The sequence below is a fragment of the Dermacentor silvarum genome, chromosome 2 (genome assembly GCF_013339745.2).
Source record: "Dermacentor silvarum isolate Dsil-2018 chromosome 2, BIME_Dsil_1.4, whole genome shotgun sequence".
Taxonomy (NCBI): domain Eukaryota; kingdom Metazoa; phylum Arthropoda; class Arachnida; order Ixodida; family Ixodidae; genus Dermacentor; species Dermacentor silvarum.
In genome coordinates, this window is record NC_051155.1 from 96,923,237 (window position 1) to 96,946,347 (window position 23,111).

The 23,111-nt window shown below is 47.0% G+C and overlaps 1 protein-coding gene across 1 annotated transcript in view; it reads right to left on the bottom strand.

Annotated features, from left to right (window-relative positions):
• The window catches only part of LOC119440239 (glucose dehydrogenase [FAD, quinone]), a 690,341-nt gene that overhangs the window by 579,290 nt on the left and 87,940 nt on the right, over positions 1–23,111 (bottom strand). The window contains exon 10 of the mRNA XM_049662828.1: positions 19,357–19,576. Coding sequence (XP_049518785.1) covers positions 19,357–19,576 — 220 coding nt within the window. The remainder of the gene's footprint in view (positions 1–19,356; positions 19,577–23,111) is intronic.

Consider the following 23,111-nt stretch of genomic DNA (forward strand, 5'->3'; position numbering starts at 1 on the left):
CCGGCGGCCACACCGATGCGGTGTGTTCCAAGAAAGCTCGAGTACGCGCGCGTTTGGTGCACATTGAAAAACCTAAGGTCGGCATTAATGCAGAGTCCTCGAGTTCGCCGTTTTGAGGCCGTCAGGCCCTCCAAATTATTTCTTGTTTGGAACATATATTCGACAGCTATGCGGTGAGAGAGCAAGAAATATGCGTGGATTCTGATGGGTCCAATTTATTCGTGGCAGCTGGACTATATCGTGCATTTAGGAAATGCATGCCGAAGCAACAGAAAAAGTATCTGATCCCTCTCTGCGGTTCATCACCTAGTCTGAGACATACCGAAGCGCTGTCACTGGCCGTCTATAAAAGTGAACCACTGGCTGTGTCACAGCGTCAGACACTGGGACACTCACCTTTCCCTCGCCTTTCTTGTATACCTTTATTTCTCTGTTCCCTAGCACAGGGTAGCCAACCGCAGATATCTTATCATCAGCACAGATGCCTCTTATTTCCACACTTCTGTCTTTTTTGCTATGGTCTCATTGTTTTCCAGTAGCGATTAACCTCTACACAAACTGGACGAAGTAGATGTTTTATTGAACTCTCGTCCACGACTGAACATGTAGCCGGATAATGGGATTGAGTGGCACGTGTGTTCCAGTCAGTACAAAAGTGTATTACCGCAGGCTTACAACTTTTATTGCAGGATGTGATTATACGTTCAGGTAGATTATATCACGGCGGCCTGATCAGAGGTCGTTTATGACGACAAAATGAACGAGTCAGGAACATTGCTTGTACGAGGAGAATTTATGAAGACTAACGTAAGACAATTAAAAACAAATACTATGGTATTCATGCTGAGTAAATAGAGGACATTGAATTCGTTTCATGCTGTTGTTTTTGTTAACGTTAATGTTTTGTTTTGTTCAAAATGGAAATGCCGTGAAGTCAGCCGTACTGTAATACTGCTTCTTGTAAGTTTAAACTATGGCATGCCGATTTTGCATGTAACGAAAAGTTGCAAAGAAAAGGTTGCTTACGGTCAAATGACTACACTTAAACCTATACGTGTTCAAAGGCACCATTGAAGGACGAACACTTGATCCGACAATCTTTCCTTGAGTTCAACTGACATTAAACGTCGACTCCAGCCAGTTGCAAGTTCAACAGAACACAAGAACCACGGTATTCTCTTTGCTTTCTGTCACATAGATTGTAATGCCCAAAGACTCACGGATATGTTATCCACCGAACTTCAAAGCGCCCTTACGCCAGTTGTAAATCAAAGGCAAGCGCCGTTCTTTTTTTTTTTCACGCCATCGCAACTCTCCTCACGGCGCTCTCTCCTTCTCGCTATGTACTTCTCTAGATGACACGTGGACGATACTCCAATATAGAACATCCCGTTGGCGCTCTTGTTTGAAAACACCGTTACTCCTGTTTTTAGAGAGAGGGAGAGAGACAAAGACCACGTTTCTTAAGAAAATTATCAAGAAACACCCATGTTGTTATATGTCTTTCCGAGTACATGTGAACCAACCAGTACTTCGAGCGCAACTTCTTCAAGGAACAGTTGGAAATACTTTGCAGCGTTTGTGACCACCTCTGTTCACAGGATGTGCAGCGTCTGAAACGACAGCGCCTGCGTCTTCGACTAGTGACACATGGTCACACCGACAGCGTCGGAAAAACACTCCACTCACCTAAATGCCCCTGTGCGGTAACACAGGTACCGCCGGACGGTAGTATCGTATGACCGTGCGGATTTACTTTTGTACGTGTTAGACTGCACAATCTTCAATATCTGCCCATTAAAAGAATTAGGCAGTCACAATTAAATCGCAGATTGTTGCTAAATAAAGCTAAATGCATTAAAATATATAAAAGGCCCAGCCCCCATTTATCAGAACTCCATGATTTTCGGCTACATGCTGTTGCCAGGGCATGCGCACTGCAAAAAAAAAAACGCTAGACTGAAATCAGTTGGTTGCGCACGATAGACAAGCGAGTCTACAGGGCGGAGCTGGGGTGCGACTTCTTGGTAAAGGCGTTCCAAGGGCGTGCTATCAAACTAATCGGAAGTCATGTCCATCGTAAACGGACAAACGATAACGTTCACCCTAATGACGTCACCTGCATTACGTTGTTGCCGGGACGACGTGTTAACAAGGGACTGGAAACGCCAGGAGCGGAGCAAGCCATTCTTTTTTATTTAATGAAGGTGGTTATGAGCCTTTAAGTTCACGACTAATGCAATGGGTGATGCAGACTGCTATGGAATAAATTTGGCAGAGAAAAAAACTTTAAATCGCATGAAACTCACGCTCTTTTGAACTCAGACACACATGTGCCCCAATTCATTCGAACACACTGATGTTAAAGACCACGCCCACTTTGGAATCACCCCTATTGAATCGTACTTATTTGGGCTCACTCGTATACATCACCGAGAAACGGTATTGCTTAGAAAGTGTCAGATTTTTGCACACTGCTATCTTGGGCTGACTAATTTTCCGAATCAGATACCATCTGAGTATAGTACAGAGTTCAAACCTCTCGACAATCCCGGATCTATATGTTTACCATAGAAACTGTACCTTTTTTACGAAGCACCTCTTGGGAGTAGTTTCACAAAGGGCACACAAAATCCATGTACAGTGACAAGATACAGGTTTTGCCCTGACAGTCTTTTTTGGTTCTCATATCAATATGACGTGTACGCAGTGGGTTACAAAAATTTCAGCTTTTGTAGCCACTGTAACACTACGTGTTCCATGGATCACAAAACCTGAAGTAACGGAGTAGCAAAGACAGGAGTTTCACGTTTCAAGTGTCGATTGGTGGTATTTAAGCCATTTGTTAGTGGAGCATCATGCTCAATCGCATGAAATCAGGCTCAACTTAGTTGAAACATCCTACCCATTATGCAGGCATCCAATCCTCTTATCTTCTGCCTACTTAATCTTCCGTTTCGTTTGTTAATGTGTATGCAGACTATCGCAAAGTTAACCCTCATTATAATTTATTCTGCATTTTAGAAAAAAAACATTCAATTTCCACTATGCTTTCTTTGGCTTCGTTGTCTCTTAGGGCCTTTCTTTCCTTCCTCTATATATTCCATGGCGACTACTATGTAGGCGGATAGCGCTGGCTGTCTACTCCACTTTTCAATAAATAGCGCTCTCTTCTTTCTCTTGTCTGCTTGCTTCATATGCTTGGTACTGGAATTCAAGCTCCTCTGTTAAGGGCACAACTATTTTTACGCTGCATAAATTTCCTTTGCAAAAAGCGCTTCATTACATTGCATTACTTGTTGAAAACCAAGCTTTGCGAACCGTAGAAACGTCTTATTGCCTTCCGTCTATACAATGTGCTCATGCATACCAAATCACGCTCACGACGACCATGTGTAGCTTTTTCCTTCTTAAGTCTAGCCGGCAGTTTTAATAAAACAGGCCTCTGTGTTCCCTTCCTGCCCATTCCAGAAGGCGCTTTCAATTCTTGTCCCGTCGAGCTAACGGTTACCCTCAGGCCCTGTGATCCTGCACTTTTTTTTTAATTCAGCCATCGGTTATAGATTGTTTCCTTCTGAGTGGAAGTACGGTGGCCGTAGTAATGAAACTGTTCCTCTAAGCTCGTGAGCCGACTCTGGAAAGTCCTCATATCCAGCACGAAATGAAGGGTACTTGAACGATTTCCAGGCAGAACCAAAAAACACAACATTTGGTTTGAGCTTCATTTTCATGCCACAATGAAATATCCCCCCCCTCCCCCGACGAAAAAAAAAAGCTTACATGAGCAAAATGATATTTTCTGCCGTGTTTAGGTAGTACAAATAGCCTTGAAAAGAAATCATCATCATCATCCTCATCATCATCGCCTATATTTATGTCCACTGCAGGACGAAGGCCTCTCCCTGCGATCTCCAATTACCCTGTCTTGCGCTAGCGTATTCCAACTTGCTCCTGCGAATTTCCTAACCTCATCATCCCACCTGACTTTCTGCCGTCCTCGACTGCGCTTCCCTTCTCTTGGTATCCATTCTGAAACCTAATGGTCCACCCAAAAAAAAATATGCGCCTTAAAAAAATCACTCGGAAAAACGGGGAAGCGAACGCTAGCATTTGATGGTTATATCAACCCCGATGTCCTCGTGAAGACCTGCAACGTTGAAGTGTCTATCATGTAAAGTGTCGAACTTCACGTAGCCTAATCCGTTAGTGCAGACACGGAATGACAGCCTAAAAAGCAACAGAGTTTAACATAACAAAAACGGGTGTACTAAACGGAAAGCTGCACTATAGCTTAGGGGCATGTATTCGTGCCTGGACACTGACACTGGCAGATTGTTGAGCTGCGAAGCCAATTTTATTTCGTTGCAACCTAATTTTGCTAGTTGATCTTCGTTGAAGCTAAAGGCACTAATTGTTTCAGCAAATGCTACGCTAACTCGCAGAAGGCAAACGGCTAATAAGGGCGGTGCGCGAAATGTGCGATGCCATTGTTTATCGAAACATTCGGTCCGCGCGGTTTGACGGTATGACAAGCATCATGAAAATGCAGTATTACTTTCCGAAATGATAGATAATTACGCAAAAATGTCCCACGAGAATCCAGCATATGAATAACATTTATTTAGGCAGAAAAATTGTATAGACGTGCCGACAGGTATAGTGCACCTGAACGCTCCACCTAACTAAAATAGACAGGACGTTTACGTACTGTGTCCTCGAAGTGATTCCACCCACATTAACGACTGTTATAAAAACGCCTAGCACTCACTTAGCGGATGACCATACAAAATAAACTGCACGCCTTCTGCTTTGGTTTGCAATACATTGCTGTATCGTAGTTTGAAATTTCAGGTGCATTCTGAATGAACGCAAAAGCTAATTCTAGATACCACAGTTTGCAATATTCTTAGGTTGCTTATCTCGATTAACTTTCAGCCAATCAATCAAATAATCAATTTTATTGATAACTTGCAAGACATAGATCTGGAGAGCCAGCCTGTATTGGCTAGTAACCGTTGTGTTAAATATAGATCGGAAAGGACAGGAAAGCAAATAAATACATAAACAAATTATAATACATGAAAAATTTATTTAAAACGTAAAAAGCTATGTCTATCATCGCGTAATTACGATAGATAGCAGGTAACAAGTAAAATTATCTCACGACTGCCATGAAAACAAGCGTTTAAAAACCCTAGTTTTGTAAACACAATATGTTTTATATACTTACAATTTCTTGCTTCCTTAATTTTCAGGGCGGCTCGTTGCAAATGTTGTGCCATCGAAATTAATTGTTCTGCTATTACTATGCAGTATGTAGGCAAATCAAAAGCGCCGTTTGATGCATGTTTACTGTGGCGATTTGTGTTCGTTTTAATCGAGAAACAGTGAAAGAGTGAGAAAAGAGGAGGTGCATTAAACCCGAGTCTTTGCTGGGGGTTCAAGCGACGTGTAAGCCCAGTGACTGAAATCATTATTTATTTGTTTTGATAGCAATATAATGTCACGCTTCATTTCAACCCTCTCATACGTGGGCCTGGCGTGAAGTAGCAACGAAGCGAAAACCGAGGCAAGTTAAAAACCGTTAGCTTCTTTAGGAAGTGCGAATCGATAATCAAAGTGAAATTCAGTCTTTCTCACCGGGAAGTTCCGCTGCGCTGAGCACGAAACCAAAACCCTCAATGAAATTATCAAACAGGCGCGCATAATGATTCCGGCAAGTATGCCTGCCCCCCCAATGGCACTCAGCAACGTCTGCCAATTCAGGCACACGAAATTTAACGCCGTTGACGTTCTAAAAACTATAAAAAAAATACTGACAGACGAACATTCTCACCTTTCAGAAATTACAGATCATAGGAGAGCAAAACTCCGACCATGTTTTCCCGCACCATTTTATTGCACACAGGCGGACCCGCTGGCATACTTAGAAATGTGTCCTATACTGCAATTAGGCTCACGCGAAGAACGGTGCATTGCACACGGTTGTCTTGGCGTAATAAATGTAACAGCTGCTTCGATACCAGCGTCCCCTATGCGTGGAGAGCTACTCCCATGAAGAAGAGCCCTACCGTTTCTTTTCCGGCGAGGTGAACTTCGCCATTTTTTTTCGGGAGCCGGCGTCCCCACGCTCCAGTAGCTCACATCGAGTGCTCCCATGGCCAACGGTGTCACAATACTGTATTCATGACAGTGTGGACACGGGACATTAGTTTTGGTGCTCACGTTCGGCCACGCATCGTCGGGTACCGTCCATGCGTTGCCGATGGGCGCCCTTCTCTCCGAAAGAAGGCAGGAAAAAAAAGGGTAAACAGGAAGAAAAATCATTTTAGGCATTACTGCCTTATTTGCGGGAGTTTAGCGTGAGCGAACGCTTCTGTCGTAGTCCCGGTCGCCGCCCAGTCAAAAGTGGGACGAGTTTTCGGCATGTTTGAAGAATGCGGAACTCGGCATGTGGAGTGTTTTGTTGTTGGAGAGACTCCAGTAGCAGGCATCAGCGACCCGAAAGAAAGCCTTCCGGACAATAGACGAACGAACTACGTAGAGCCTGGTTCCCGCTCCAGCAGATCGCTTTGCCGAGAAAAGTACATGTATTATGAAGCGTTCCCCAGGGCATGTTCGCAAATAACGAGACTTGGCAACACTCATAATCTTTTTGTGCTCGCTTTTGGATTCTGATGATATTTAGAACGGTTGCTGAGGACAGGACGTCAGCACAATGCGGCAAACGGAGGCACAAGGTCTGCACGACCCTTCTATTATTAAACGATAAAGCAAAAGCACGAATTGTGATAACAGGCAGCGTTGGTCGTTTAAGTCATGATGTATCGTTTCCATCTCTACACTGCGCTATAAATGTCCTCCAAGAGAGTGCTCCAAGGTCTTTATAAGCGTCTGCTTAAGTAGCTATTCATGAAAAATAAGAGGCAAGTCAGCTGCTACAGACAAATCTGCAATCGACATTGTAGGCCTTAGTGGAATTTTTGAGGCTTATATAAGTGGTGTGCGTGTTGCCTATACTGAAATTTTATGCACTTGGACAAATCTACAATAATTTCTGTTAAGAGATCTTAGTCAATGGCCAACCTTCTTAAGTAATATCACTTATGCTACATAGTTTGACCGCTCCCTTTTTATAAATCACTCTGTACGCCTTATAAGTGAGAGCCGTGTGTTAGTAAGTAGGAAATAACTGGCCAGGAGATGCTATGGCGGTTCAGTGTCCTATAATATGTGATGATGCGTTGCCATAGGGACGCCACGAAAGTGCATAACACCTTCAAAAAAGGAAAATTATGTCTAATGTGTCGTTTATACATATCATAAAAATGAGCAACTGTGTTGTGATCGAAAGAGAAACAAACATCTTCCTGATCGCAATAATGTGCCATGTGGTTTGTTTTCGATCACAAACATCTTCATGATCGCAATAATGTGCCTTGTGGTTGTTGTTTAGACTGCCAATGTCGGGACGGTCATATTTTAGCAGCGCATATGCGGGATTGGCCTATATTCTTTTCTTCAGTAAATCAATATTTTTGGTTGCAGGTTTGGGTACCCCTGGTTGGAACGAGTGCATATGGGTTTAAGTTCGACCTTTTTTGCACTAGTTAAGCATGATTATTGCTCCGTACAAATCACTATAGGCTAACTTGGTGCATCTTTTTTCCTGTCAAGCTAAACTTTTAAGATTTTTTTCCCTTTTTTTCTTTTCTGTGTCGTCTAGAACGGCTCAAATTGCCTTATTTGAGGAAAGTGGTGAGAAAGTGCTATCCAGATACCATGATACGACAAACCCCACATCGACATGAAGTCGCAAAAAAAAAGTATTGTCTCAAAATCGTAGTCGCACGCCCGTATTTTCGCTTGATAAACTCGGCGGGCCCGGCCATACTCTGCCTAGCAATGCGTGTTATGACAAGGGAAAGCGCTTCTACGTCCTGAGCTGCCGGGGCTCAGTCATAGCGCACACTTGCCCGAATGAAATATTTGACATTTTGACGCCGAGTCGAAGCATGCCCTAATAGAGCTGCTCGCTGGGCTGTGCGTTTTTCAGATTCTGCGCAGAGATGAAGAAGAAGAAGAAGACGGCTGCGAGTCGAGACGCGTTCGCTTCGGTTCCTGCATTTCCAACTTTTTCTAGTATTTAATCGTCGCGTGTCCATGTTATTTGTGCAAATATTTTCAGTGAAGTTGTAAGGGCCACGAGGATACCCTCTTTTGCCACAGTGAGTGATTTCACCAATTTACGGACATTCTGTGCTTCCGGAGACCACGCCCTTGCTTAGCTCATCTAGGCCACCCAGGCGGCTCCGGGGCGGCTTGGCACCACTCGTCCGTTACCATGATGCAATATCAAGTAGAGGGAGAAAATATTCTCCCGGAGGAAGTTACTCAAGACCAGGGATGGCAAACTGCGGGCGCCAGAAGAGCTGGCGCCAAATCGCGGGCAGCTAACCCGAACGCCGTGGCAACACCTTCGGCTCCCCGTAGCAACAAGTCTAGTGGCGCGGCGCTGAAGTCCAAGATTATTAGGGCAAGCCGAATGCCGATTCTTCCCAAAGAAGACATGAAGATTGTTATTAGACCAAGAGGTGGACTGGATATTTCCAAAATTGGAGCGGCTACGGTGGCTGACGCAATACTTGCAGCCGCCGGCCTCAGCCAGGATGAGCTCTCACAAGACACTCTGTGCCCGAACTTACAGCAAAACATCATGGTGGCCAGCACTCCTAGACGGGAGAATGCCGCGACCGATACGGCCGTATCAAGCAAATCCTCATCTCAGGCAAGGTCCACGAACTCTGCGCGTACGAGACAGCCCCGCACTCCACGTGCAAGGGGGTAATACGTGGTATACCGTTACAAGACAACCCAGCGACGATAGATGGCAAGATTGTTAACCAGAAGAACCCTCTAGCACTGGCAGCCAAGAGAATCGCTCAGACGGGACCGTCATCATCGCCTTTGACGGGCACGGGTACCGAATTTTGTCAGGTACGGAACGCTCTTGATGAAATGTTCCCTATATGTAAAGCAAGGACGTATGCCACGCCTGCGGAAGACTCGGGCATCGCGCCGATGTCTGTCCAACACCGAGCGACGTCGTCTGCCGGGGATGCGGAATGCCAAACCCCGATGAGCAGCACCAATGCACCCCAAAATGCAAGATCTGCGGAGGTCCGCACCTTACAGCGGGTAAAGAATGTGCGCATAGATTTAAGATGCCGTACATCGTTCGCCGACGACGCTTCGAACGTGCCAGGCAGCAACAGTAGCTCACCACGCCATCGATCGTTCGATCCTCCGATCCGCGGGCCTCATCCAGCCCAGCGTTAGGGGCAGAAGACGCTCGCGCTCGAGAGGCCGATCCACAAGCCGACGGGTCTCCAGAAGTCGCTCTGCCTCAAGATCGCGACCCATGTCGCATTCTCCAGCGCGCTAGCTCTAGAGGCCGCTCCAAGTCCGGCACCGGGAGCGACTCGTCCAACAGGCCACGATCCAAGACCCCACCGGCGGTAAAGGCAAGTCCTCTCTATTGTGGGCCGATAGGGCCCGTGACAACCAAACGCAGGCGTCCAACTCCCCAGACTCGAACGACCCGCATCTGACGAACGAGCTCGAAGAGCTTAGGCGTGCCAATGATAGTCTTAGGAAAGAAAACGCTCAGTTCAAGCGTGAAATCAGTCGGCTAGCCGCCGAGATGGCCGAAATACGAAGATTGGCGCTAACACCGCCAGCTCCTCAGCCCGCCGCTATGGACACGGCGGAGGCCCCGCCCAAGACAGTTGCAGTGAAGCGTCGCGCCCTGGATGACTCGAGGGGAGACGAGACGGTAGAACTCCTTTCGGAGCTCAAGAATGCCATCTCCAACATACAGACAGGTCTCTCTCACGTACAAGAAATGATCGCGCACCCCCAGCTAGGCCTGGTCGCCCTCAGCGCGAGAATATTAGGCTGGAGGGGACAAGCCACGGATTTTTGCCAAGCACATCGACAGCACAAGTCTCAAACTTGCACAGCGTTATTGCCCCTCCGACGAAGGGTGTCATCCTGGAGGCGGCACTTTCGCAATCCATCCCCAAGCCCAATCATGGATAACAGAACTAACGTCATAACAATGTGGCAGTGGAATTGCGCAGAGTTTGTCAGCAAACGGGCGACCCTGCGGCAATACCTAAAAAGCGTAAAGGACAAACCCCAAATAATTGCCTTGCAAAAAACGATCACATCATCACCCATCAAGCTCCCCGGTTTCCTAACGGTGGCTTCCACTGAAGGGGGAAGGGGGGTCGCTACTCTGGTCCGTAAAAAGTTCACTTGCATTCAGCGAGACCTCGGTGCTGCGGACAATGGGGTCGAGTACGTCATGACCGAACTCCTTGTCAACCCCCCTTAGCGGCGCTTAAGAAGAAATAGTATCTTCATACTCAATGTTTACTGCAGACCTAGCGTTCACAGAGCCAGGGTTGGTGGTATTCTTAAGAAGGCTGTTCATTATGCCGGCTGTCAACCTCTAGTTGTCATGGGGGATTTCAATGCCCAGCATCAGGCGTGGGGCTATCGCACCAATACGAAGAAGGGTAGAGACATATGGCATACGGCAACGGAGGAAGATCTTACGCTGGTAACCGATAAAGACTTTCCGACAAGGAGAGGGAACTCGGTGTGCCGAGATACGACTCCGGATCTCACCTTTGTCAAGAACCTGGAAAACGTCAAATGGACCAACACAGCCATGGACCTCGGTAGCGATCATTGCATCATCGAAGTGGTCATCAAGGTTGCCCGTAACAAGACAAGGACCTTTAAGTTCACTGACTGGGACTTGTTCCGAGCCAACCGCTCCGAGCGCGTCCTCACCCAGGATACGGACCTAGACTCTTGGTGCGACGGGATAAAAGAGGATGTGGCTAGAGCCGCCAAGGAGGTGACAACCGATCTGGAGGTGGACAGGATGGACAGTAGGCTCGCGCATCTGTTGGAAGCCAAGCAGGCACTGCTCGCGCGATGGAAGACTCAGCGCCATAACAGAAGACTACGCAAGAAAATTTCCGAAATCAACAGTACGATAGAGGCTCATTGCAAGGTGCTATGCAAGCAGCAATGGGACGAGCTGTGCGACTCGATGGAGGGCCACCTCAAGACGGGCAAAAGATGGTGACTCCTCAGGCACCTACTGCACGATGGCAACACCAAGTCAAATCAGAAGAGAGCTTTGGTGAAAGCTGTCCATTTGGCCACCGACTCGACTCCAGATGAGGCGGTCACGGAGCAGCTCATAGACAAGTACCTGGCGGCCACGGACGTTCCAATGCCCCCCCAATTTCCCGAGTACGAAGGGCGCGACGCGCCATCGATGGACGAGGATTTTACCGTGGCTGAGGTCAAGCGGGTTCTCGCATCCCTCAACGGCAGATCTGCCCCTGGGCCCGACGGGGTAACCAACAAAATGCTGAAGCATCTCGACGACGACTCAATCGAGTTTCTTACAGACAGGATGAATGAAATCTGGCGCAGCGGCCACACTCCCAAGAGCTGGAAAGCAGCCTACACAGTACTCATACCCAAGCCAGGCAAGGCGCCGAGCATCGACAATCTAAGGCCCATCTCCCTGACGTCATGTGTAGGGAAGATGGCCGAGCGCGTCATGCTTAACCGCCTCACTGACCACCTCGAGTCTAACGAATGCTATACTAACAACATGATTGGCTTTCGGTCGGGGCTCTAGACTCAGGACGCCATGAGGCTGATCAAGCATCAGATCATTGACTCCACCTCCGCGGACACTAAGGCAATTCTCGGCTTGGATTTAGAAAAGGCCTTTGACAACATATCGCACGCCTTTATTCTCAAGAGCCTGACAGAGCTTGACGTCGGCAAGCGGGCGTACAATTTCGTGCGCTCCTTCCTTTCCTCGAGGTCCACTAGACTCAGGATTGACGAGTTTTTGACCCACGAAATTCAGCTTGGGCCAAAGGGAACACCTCAAGGAGCGGTGATCTCCCCGACGCTGTTCAACATCTCCATGACCAACCTGTCGAAGGCCTTGAACAAGATCCCTAACATTAACCACACGATCTACGCGGACGACATCACCATCTGGTGTCCCAGCGGATGTGAGGGTCAGATCGAGGGTGCTTTGCAAGAGGCCATCAATGTGACGGAGCGGTATCTCATCCCCACTGGGCTAAGGTGCTCGCCCACCAAATCCGAGCTCTTACTCGACAAGAAGAGGCCCAGAGGTGGTTCTCACCGGTCCTGGAAGCCAGCAACGGAGAGCGACATTACGTTATTCACTGGTAACGGCTCCTCAGTTCCGCGGGTGGACACTATCAGGATCCTAGGAATGTTTATCGAGTCTAACGGGGCCAATGGAGCCGCTGTCAAACGCATTTGTTCCAAGACCGAAAGCGCCCTCGGACTGATCCGAAGAATCGCCTACAGGTACCGCGGAATCAGGGAGGACAATCTGATCCGGATTATCCACGCATTTGTGCTATGCCACCTCGCTTATTCGGCGGCTATGCACAACTGGCTGGTGTCGAAGCGCAACAAGATCAATGCCCTAATCAGAAGAGTATTCAAGCTTGCCCTTGGCCTTCCCGTCCGAACGCACACAGAAGACCTCCTCAAGTTGGGCATCCAAAACACGTTCGAAGAAATTGTTGAAGCCCAAGAATTTTCTCAGTTTGTCAGACTGTCCGGCACCCCAGCGGGCCGAGCCATACTTGGCATGCTGGGACGTAACCCCACGGTCGTTGGTCCCGACGCTGTGAAGCTGCCCAACGACATAAGATCCAAGATTTCCATACACCGGATGCCACGCAATATGCATCCGACCTACAACGAAGGACGAAGACGAGCCAGGGGTAAAGCTTTGCTCGCCAGTGCCCGCTTGGACAAGGATCGAACATGCTTCGTAGACGCTGCTTCGTACGCTCAAGAACAAGCCTTCTCCTCAGTGGTCATCAACTGTGATTCGAAAATCATCCGCTGTGCTACCATCCGCACATCTAGTTCCAGCGTTGCAGAACAGGTTGCCATCGCTCTTGCATTGACGGACGATATACATGACACAATTTATTCAGACTCCAAGACCGCTATCAGGGCCTTTCAGATGGGAATGGTGGCTCCCCAGGCCCTACGTATCATCCAAAACGCCAAAGACCTCAAAGATCACTCATTGGCCTGGTTCCCTGCGCACCTTGGAAACATTGAAGGTGCCTCGCTCAACCCCAACGAGGAGGCACACTCGGCTGCACGAGGTTTGACTGACCGTGCGCCGGGTAATGCGTCCTCTCTAGGGCGACCCGAGCCTCTGCTCATACAACGAGATATGCAAACACAATTACCTATCAAGAAGACTTCTGCCTCTGCCGCACTCCTCACTGTGCAGGGCCCAGGCAGTGACTCTCAGACTTCTACAAACCAGCACTTACCCAAGCCCTTACCCAAGCACTTACCCAAGCCATTTAGAAAAGGCCTTTGACAACATATCGCACGCCTTTATTCTCAAGAGCCTGACAGAGCTTGACGTCGGCAAGCGGGCGTACAATTTCGTGCGCTCCTTCCTTTCCTCGAGGTCCACTAGACTTAGGATTGACGAGTTTTTGACCCACGAAATTCAGCTTGGGCCAAAGGGAACACCTCAAGGACCGGTGATCTCCCCGACGCTGTTCAACATCTCCATGATCAACCTGTCGAAGGCCTTGAACAAGATCCCTAACATTAACCACACGATCTACGCGGACGATATCACCATCTGGTGTCCCAGCGGATGTGAGGGTCAGATCGAGGGTGCTTTGCAAGAGGCCATCGATGTGACGGAGCGGTATCTCATCCCCACTGGGCTAAGGTGCTCGCCCACCAAATCCGAGCTCTTACTCTACAAGAAGAGGCCCAGAGGTGGTTCTCACCGGTCCTGGAAGCCAGCAACGGAGAGCGACATTACGTTATTCACTGGTAACGGCTCCCCAGTTCCGCGGGTGGACACTATCAGGATCCTAGGAATGTTTATCGAGTCTAACGGGGCCAATGGAGCCGCTGTCAAACGCATTTGTTCCAAGACCGAAAGCGCCCTTGGACTGATCCGAAGAATCGCCAACAGGTACCGCGGAATCAGGGAGGACAATCTGATCCGGATTATCCACGCATTTGTGCTATGTCACCTCGCTTATTCGGCGGCTATGCACAACTGGCTGGTGTCGGAGCGCAACAAGATCAATGCCCTAATCAGAAGAGTATTCAAGCTTGCCCTTGGCCTTCCCGTCCGAACGCACACAGAAGACCTCCTCAAGTTGGGCATCCACAACACGTTCGAAGAAATTGTTGAAGCCCAAGAGTTTTCTCAGTTTGTCAGACTGTCCGACACCCCAGCGGGCCGAGCCATACTTGGCATGCTGGGACGTAACCCCACGGTCGTTGGTCCCGACGCTGTGAAGCTGCCCAACGACATAAGATCCAAGATTTCCATACACCGGATGCCACGCAATATGCATCCGACCTACAACGAAGGACGAAGACGAGCCAGGGGTAAAGCTTTGCTCGCCAGTGCCCGCTTGGACAAGGATCAAACATGCTTCGTAGACGCTGCTTCGTACGCTCAAGAACAAGCCTTCTCCTCAGTGGTCATCAACTGTGATTCGAAAATCATCAGCTGTGCTACCATCCGCACTTCTAGTTCCAGCGTTGCAGAACAGGTTGCCATCGCTCTTGCATTGACGGACGATATACATGACACAATTTATTCAGACTCCAAGACCGCTATCAGGGCCTTCAGATGGGAATGGTGGCTCCCCAGGCCCTACGTATCATCCAAAACGCCAAAGACCTCAAAGATCACTCATTGGCCTGGTTCCCTGTGCACCTTGGAAACATTGAAGGTGCCTCGCTCAACTCCAACGAGGAGGCACACTCGGCTGCACGAGGTTTGACTGACCGTGCGCCGGGTAATGCGTCCTCTCTAGGGCGACCCGAGCCTCTCTGCTCATACAACGAGATATGCAAACACAATTACCTATCAAGAAGACTTCTGCCTCTGCCGCACTCCTCACTGTGCAGGGCCCAGGCAGTGACTCTCAGACTTCTACCAACCAGCACTTACCCAAGCCCTGCAGCACTGCACACAATGTACCCCGAACGGTTCCCAAGCCCGGACTGCCCCCTGTGTGGTGGTTATGCGGACTTCGAGCATGTCCTGTGGGGCTGCGCATTTGCCGGTCCCCCTTTCACCCAAGAGAAAATGATGATGCTTATTAAGGCCCAGGATCAGTCCTCTCAAATCCTGGCAGTCCAGAGGGCCCGCGAGAGGGCCATCAGGTTTGACCTGATGGTCCCCGAGTGGGCCTAGCCAGGTGACGTCGAGTTTACTCGCGTCTATTGTGGACCCAATAAAGTTCACTCACTCACTCACTCACTTGCCCGGTGTCAGGCACCACTCCATGCCTGAAAATGTGGTGGACTGGAGTAGGATTCGAACTTACGACCTTCAGATTTGAGGCCAGGTATTCTACCTCTGCTCTACACCACCACCAAAATTTAATTCACATATCAGCTCACAAATGGCTTGAAGGTATAGCCGTGCAAAGTGAAAATAGAAAGATGCTTATTTTCGGGTATATGAGAATGATCATCATCATCAGCCTATTTTTATGTCCACTGTAGGACGAAGGCCTCCACCTGTGATCTCCAATTACCCCTGTCTTGCGCTAGCTGATTCCCATTTTCGCCTATGGATGGTATGTCAAAATCATCATCATCATCAGCCTATATTTTATGCCCACTGCAGGACGAAGGCTCCTCCCTGCGATCTCCAATGACCCCTGTCTTGGGCTAGCGTATACCAACTTTCGCCTGCAAATTTCCTAACTTCATCATCCCATCTGGTTTTCTGCCGACCTCGACTGCGCTTCCCTTCTCTTGGTATCCATTCTGTAACCCTAATGGTCCACCGGTTATCCATCCTACACATTACATGGCCTGCCCAGCTCCATTTCTTCCGCTTAATGTCAACTAGACTATCGGCTATCCCCGTTTGTTCTCTGATCCACACCGCTCTCTTCCTGTCTCTTAACGTTAGTCCTAAGATTTTTCGTTCCATCGCTCTTTGTGCGGTCCTTAACTTGTTCTCGAGCTTCTTTGTTAACCTCCAAGTTTCTGCCCCGTATGTTAGCACCGGTAGAATGCTATGATTGTACACTTTTCAACGACAGTGGTAAGTATGTGAGAATAGCCCGTTTTAATTTCACCCCAATGTAAGGTGCGATACCTACCCTCATAGAATGTTGCTTCATAACGGTTATTAGACCTACGCACTTTAAATTTCTAGGTGCAGATACAAGCCTTTAATAAATTATCCTCGTATTGTTGCGGTTTCATATAAATATCACTTTTTATACGTATTTCGGATCTGACGTTCCACAATATCTGCAGCACTTTCTAATGTGCATCTCCGTAATTTCTTGGGACGCTCCTAGATGAAACACATGTTTGCAACTTCATTATGTTTGACAACCATCGCGATAGGTCAGCGGATATGGTATTTGGCTTTTGAGTGCGTTCTCATGGTTGTATAGCTAACCGTGGCTGTGGTATTCCACTCGAGGCAGACTACAAGAAAATAGTTTAAAAAAAGACACTGCATCGTAAAATTTATTTGGAAGCGATACTACCACCCTTGCTGTGATTTCTTGGCGAGCGCCAACAATGAAGTATTACCTTCTGCAAAGTATCGCTAACTTTACCCTTTCAAGATTTCATTGCGATCCCAATTTTAGCTTTCTTACAAGAATTGTTTCGAAGATCGAGCTGTGTGGCCTGTGCAATTGGTGAGCTATTTGTCAGTTTATTGTTACTGTCCCAATCCATGCAAATCTTTATAACACCTTTTCCACATCATACACATTGTCATCCACATCCCTCAAAAATTGCTCCACGTTCTGACTCAATGCTTCGCTTTTAGGGTGAAACTCTCCCTTTTTTATTCTACCAGTTTAAGGAGATGTTGCCGCCTCTAGTCGGAGCCTGGCACTCCTCTCTTCTTATTTTATAGATGTGCAAGAAGCGATGAAATGCCACTAGCAAAGATGAAAGAATAGGTAGCAAGAAAGCAAAAGTTTTTGAGGATTTTACAACATACAAATGTTCCTTCTCGTCAGCAGCATGACATCGGAGCTACGGACCACTATCGGCGTGTTTGATACCTACAAATGATTCCTCTGGATAAGGCTAGGATGACAAATATAGATTGGTGCTACGTCGCTGCACGCCCTCTTACACGAGTGGCGCAGAAGATTTAGTTCGAAGCTTGTAGCTCTTTCCTTTCAAGGTTAGACTATAGTGTACTGAAGCAGAAAAATGATATGAATGAATTGCAGATTTCTTCTACGCGTTCTGCTTATTTTATTGGCGTTTCTAATAATGGCTGGAGCCGGACGTTGACAAGCCAATGCGGATATTTGCCCGCTCTAGCTGGTTTGGTGCGTTTACTTCAGTAAATAAAAAAATATGTATATTTTGCACAGGTAATTGACCAGTGAAGGGGGAAATCCTTTCTCTCGGGATGTCTCGCCCCCTCCCTCGCCAGGACTCAATCTACCAAAAAATGACGGAATGAGTATAGGGACGTTTCGCGTTTTCGCCAGTAATCGGCAAGTGAATTTACTTAGATGACAATTTTATGCGATATCCTTGACTTACAGCCGCTGACATTGCGAGAATACTAAGGTCCCGTGCAATTGAACAAACATCTAGGGCTTGCGTAATTGACGCTTTCCCATGAGTTTCCTCAAGGAAACATCTAAAAGCTAGTCATGAAAGCCTGTTAATAGGTTAAGTGGACAATATTATTAGTCATTCAACTATGTAGTGCCTCTCCTTAAAGTCAACTGTGCTGTCTGGCACATGCGAGTTTCCACAAAAAGCTTGCAAAGTAGTTAGTACCACGGTGTTTAGACCAAGAGGATGAGAGTAGCATAAAAGCAATGAAGGGTGTTTTGCAGCATATAATTTCACGGACTACAATTAACGTCAAAGGCCAACCACCCTGATATGTAACATACAAGCTTTCCGAAGCAGCGAAGTACCTAATAAAGGAACAAGATAGAATTGATGCTTCCAAACCGTAGATCTTGCACATCTAACTAAGCCGCCAAAACTGATTATAAATTTATAACAAACTGATCAAGCATTAAACTGGAAAGCCTTAGGCCTTCATTCGGTACTAAACATAAGATGGATGATGATCACGTTGTGACAATTTTTTGTACGTTTGTAGTAGTGAAAGTTATTTTGCACATCAAAATTCAGGATGTGCACATTCTTTCGCAGAGCTCGCAGTGCGTGATGTTTTCCCATGTGTCATGCTTTGAGCACGCTGCACGAGCAAAAATAAACGGTTGGCTTCCAATGTTGTGTGAACGTAGCACAATCTTCATTTTGTGCAACATAACAATAGTACTTTGTTGTACAATAAATCTGTACAAATTCAACAATGTGCAGTTGCTAGAAGCTTCAGGATCATAGATGTTGGGGCTTGTTCGCTCGATATCATGGCACAACGTACCCCAGAAATACGAGCGCGAGCAGGAAAGCTACGACCAACGAGCATTCGCCTGTCGCATTATTTTTTCTGTCCACCTGTGCGTTGCAGAGGCACGACACGCTATAATTTTAAAAAGTGTTTTTAGCAGCGTTTGTCTCTAAAAGGCACTCGCCATTTTTCAGTGAAACTGTGGTGCTAGTACAAAAGTGCAAGAAGCTGAGCTGTACGAGGTATAGAATTAAAAATGAACGAATTTTATTTTTGAATTCATACGATGCGTTCGTACGCAGTAGTACAATAGAACAGAGATAATAAATGTTTTAGGGGAAGTTAAGATATGAACAATGAAAATACCCTGCGCTGTTTTTATATTGCGATTGCGCTATTGTATGCTGATCGATGGAGAAAGAGAAACCTGCGACCGGTATAGATACTTCGTAGCGGTTCTCGTATCAAGCTCGGCGGCCCTTGAGCCATTCAGTGCGCCATGAGACAACGCGTTGTTTTCACACTCGGAAGGTGCATTGCATCGTCCACATTAGGAAGAACTTCATTTGGTGTGAACACGCATAGGCCAGCACTGTCAAAAATTGGGAGTCAGGCAGCGGCAACTGACGACTGTACATCAATCGCGTAAGTTGCCTGAATCAGGTCGTGTAACTATCCCATGCTTTCACAAGCTTATTGAAATATTCTGTGGGCACACCGTAGTACGGAAAATTGTCGCAAAGTCAAAGATACTGTTAACAGTTGAGGTTAACAGTTAACAAAACTTATGCTGTCGCCACAACTAATTGTGTTCTTGTTCTTACCTGAGTCTGGAATCTAGCACGGCCTGCGGATGCGTCCCCATCGGCGCAGTGCAGCAAGGGTGCCAACCGCTGAGTGAAGTGTGCTGCACAAAGCAACGCAGGTACGAGTCGCTCCACAACGGTCCTGCCGACTCGCACGCTGGCAAAGGAGCGTCCCAAATGGTCGCTTTACCATTCTTCATAGCTTGAGTTGTCAATGTCTGCACGGCGATCTTCGCCCCTGAAAGGATGCGCAAGTACATACCAAACATGAAACTTCCGGGCCGACACAACTCACGAATCTAGGAGCTGGTGATGTGTTACTGTGGACAAATAAAACGCCAAGGCCATGGACGCTGAAACACTGGCTGGAATTAAGGTGCACGCAGCTGGCCAATGACGTCGTAGACATGTGTAACCGTTCAGTTTCTATGCAGTGTATGATGATTCCAAATCTAGTCCAAACTTTTTGCTAGTATATATATATATATATTGTTCTATGCCTGGTTTACGTCCTCGCAGATTGAGTGCTACGTTCTTTGTTTTTAGCTTGTGAGCCCAATGTAGTGCTATGTTGTTTGATGAAAAACTCATCAGCGAATACGTTGAGCGCCTGAAGCATTCCCTATCCTGGGTCCCTGATGGCATCCCCTCCACAATTCTGAAAGGTCCCGGCATCCCCTCCACAATTCTGGAAGCCTACGGCAGTATATTTGCCCCCGTATGGACATGTATATTTAATAACTCTGAATACTTTCAGTTTCCCTCACATGTGGAAAACTGCTCATGCTTTTCCTGTATTTACGTCTAGCAGTAAAACGGTTTTCGAGAATTATCTCCCAATTTATATTCTCTGTGCCACGTCTAAGATTTTTGAGCTAGCTCTTAACAACATATTGTAATTGAATGTGAAGAACTCATTGATTCCTAATCCGCAAGTATTTCTCAGCGGCCGCTCCACTATCACAGATCTCGCCAGTTTCATGACAGAGTTCTCTGCGCCGGTACTTCAAGAGGTCAACTTGACACCATTTACTGTGACCTCAGCAAATATTTGATGTAGTCAGCCACTCACTGCTTTTCATCAAGCTTGCGCCCTTTGGTATTGACTCGTAAATGGCCAATTTCTTGAGCAGTTATCTCCTTGATTGATTATGTTATGTTAACGTCAATGGCCAAACGTCTTCTTTTTACATGGCATCAACCGGCGTCACTCAAGCACCAGTATTAGGACCACTCCCTTGCTTATTTTTTTTTAATGAACTCCCTTCAGCTACTCAAAACTCTTCATGATTTAAAAGAAAATTCACACTTTTGATAACTGTCGCACCTTGCAATCGGACCTGTTTTCTTTTTCTAAATGGTGCAAACATAATAACCTTTCCTTTACTAAGACCAATGTGGTGACTTTCACACGCAGAAGTGCAAGCGTTTCTTTTTCTTACTCTGTAGATTTTGTACTTTTGTGTAAGGTCTGTGAGATTAATGATATCGGTGTACTTCTTGATACAACTTTACACGTTCCTGCTCACACTAAACACATTGCAAGGCGGGGTATGGGCTCTCTTGGCTCTGTTTGCAGGACAATGGGGGGAATTCATGTCCCATACACCGTTCGGCAAGTTGTACACAACTGTCTGTCTTACTCGAATATGCGTTGGTCGTCTTGAATGGCTATTCCATATCTCACAGGGACATTATAGATGGGGACCAGAAAACGTTTCTGAGCATATCTTATTGCCCCTTTGCTAACATGGACACTGGACCTCGATTTAGCAGTTGGATTATTGCCATTGTCCTTACTTCGCTGCCGACGTAAGGGCGCTGACTTTTTGTTTCGTTTCCAACTCCGTCACGATCTCCGCCCCTGCCCCGAACTCTTCAGTTGTATCATGTTTCCCATACCGCGCATGACGACCAGAGAACAACCACCTTTTCATGTTTCTGTCTGTCATCACCAACTCTCAACCGTCCACAAAATACTTAGTGTTTATAACGCTTATTTTCGTGATCTGGATATTTTTCATAAATCGCTGTCGTCATTCTTTACCGAGCTTTGCCTTGTTATGTCACAATTTCACGCATTGTTCAACTGCCTTTCTCCTAAATTTGCTTTTGGATATACCTTGCGCTTTGTTGTAGGTACACTCTTGTTTTCAGAATTGTTTATTTTATTCATTGTGTGTTCGGTTAATTATTGCGATAGCAACTACATGGACACTCTAAGCGCATTTGAGTCGTCGCCGTTGCCGTGATGTTCCGTATAAAGTCCAAACTCAAGAACATCGTCGTCGCGCGCCGTGCGCTGTAGTACGAGTGAAAGCATGCCGGGGTCAGCCTGCGATCACGGCTCAATCTCGCGCGCGCGAGGACGAATGGCCGGGCTCAAGCGCGTTTCTGCTGTCCCGTGCTAGGCACAGCGAGAAGGCGAGGGTAGAAGGGGGGGGGGGGGGGGCAGTCTACTCCAGCGACGTGCACAAAGTGCTCGCCCACGCAGGCCTCCTCTTAAAAGCGATATGCGACGTGGACGAAGTACGCCCACTGCCGATAACTTCGTATGCACTGTGCTTTCGACGTTTAGTGCGCGTTGAAGCGAGAGACAGCACGAAGGTCAATTCGCTCGCCGCTGCTGCTGCCGCGCTTCCTGACTGCAAAATTCGGTAGCGAGTTTCCGCGGGGATCGAGGGATATGTGTTCATGTTTACCTGTGTGCTCGTGACACCGTGCTTGTTAATTTAGATATTAAACGAATGTTTGCAAGTTTACAGGGTCGATAAAGCTATTATGTTTACTTCGTATCGCTGTCTACTAATTCGCTACCGTAATTGATGATTCGCCTTTCGGGCGAGACTGCGCATTTTATATTCTACTGCAGTTTTTCTTTTATTATTATTATTAATGTATGCGTGTGCCAGCACTCAGACCCTATAGAGTTCTTCCTGGACACGTTAAATAAGCATTATTGATGATTGATTGATTGATTGATTGATCGATTGATTAGTATTCTTAGGGTACTTCAGGCACATTCCGTGGGCTTCCTGTCGGTCTGTCGATGTTTCATACGGGTTTTCCATCAACTTCGTTCATTGAGTAGTCGATGTCTAATAGTGCATCGGGCTATTGTGAAGAGAAAACCGGGTTCAAAACCAATTGTCATGGAAACTGATGTAAAGGGTATGCGACAGCGCCGTTCATCAGTTCGCCCGTTTCAGGCCAACTTGTGTTACTAGATATGGGCCACTGGTTATGTGCCTCTCTGTGATGAGCATCTCTAGCCCGTGCGGGTATCTGGTTACGTGGAAATATGGCATATACTCCTCTTCAATGAGCCTCTTTGATGTCAATTTTGGGAATTAGGTATGTTCAAATAGGTATGTGCAGCTCATTAATGAGCATCATTCATCCCAACTTCGGGCACTATGTTTGTGCCGTTCTTCAGTGAACCTCTCTGACACCAATTTGGGCCACTGGGGCCAATTGGCTGCTGCTGCCAGCAGCTGTTGGAGCTCGAAGGGGAAGAATACTCCGTGCGCAGGCATCACGAGCTCGACTATAAAGAAGCCATCCTTATTAGGACACTTAAAGAATGGATCACTTTTTATCGAACTGACGATATTCAAACCAGAGAAATATAGTAGTCCAATTGCCCTTCACTCTGCAAGACTGGATTGGGATGATGTACTCCGGCAACGTTATCTTTCGGAGCCTCCCCATTAGTCTATACCACAAGGATACTTGTTGCGAAGCGTTTGATTTTTTGTTACCTGATGTCACAG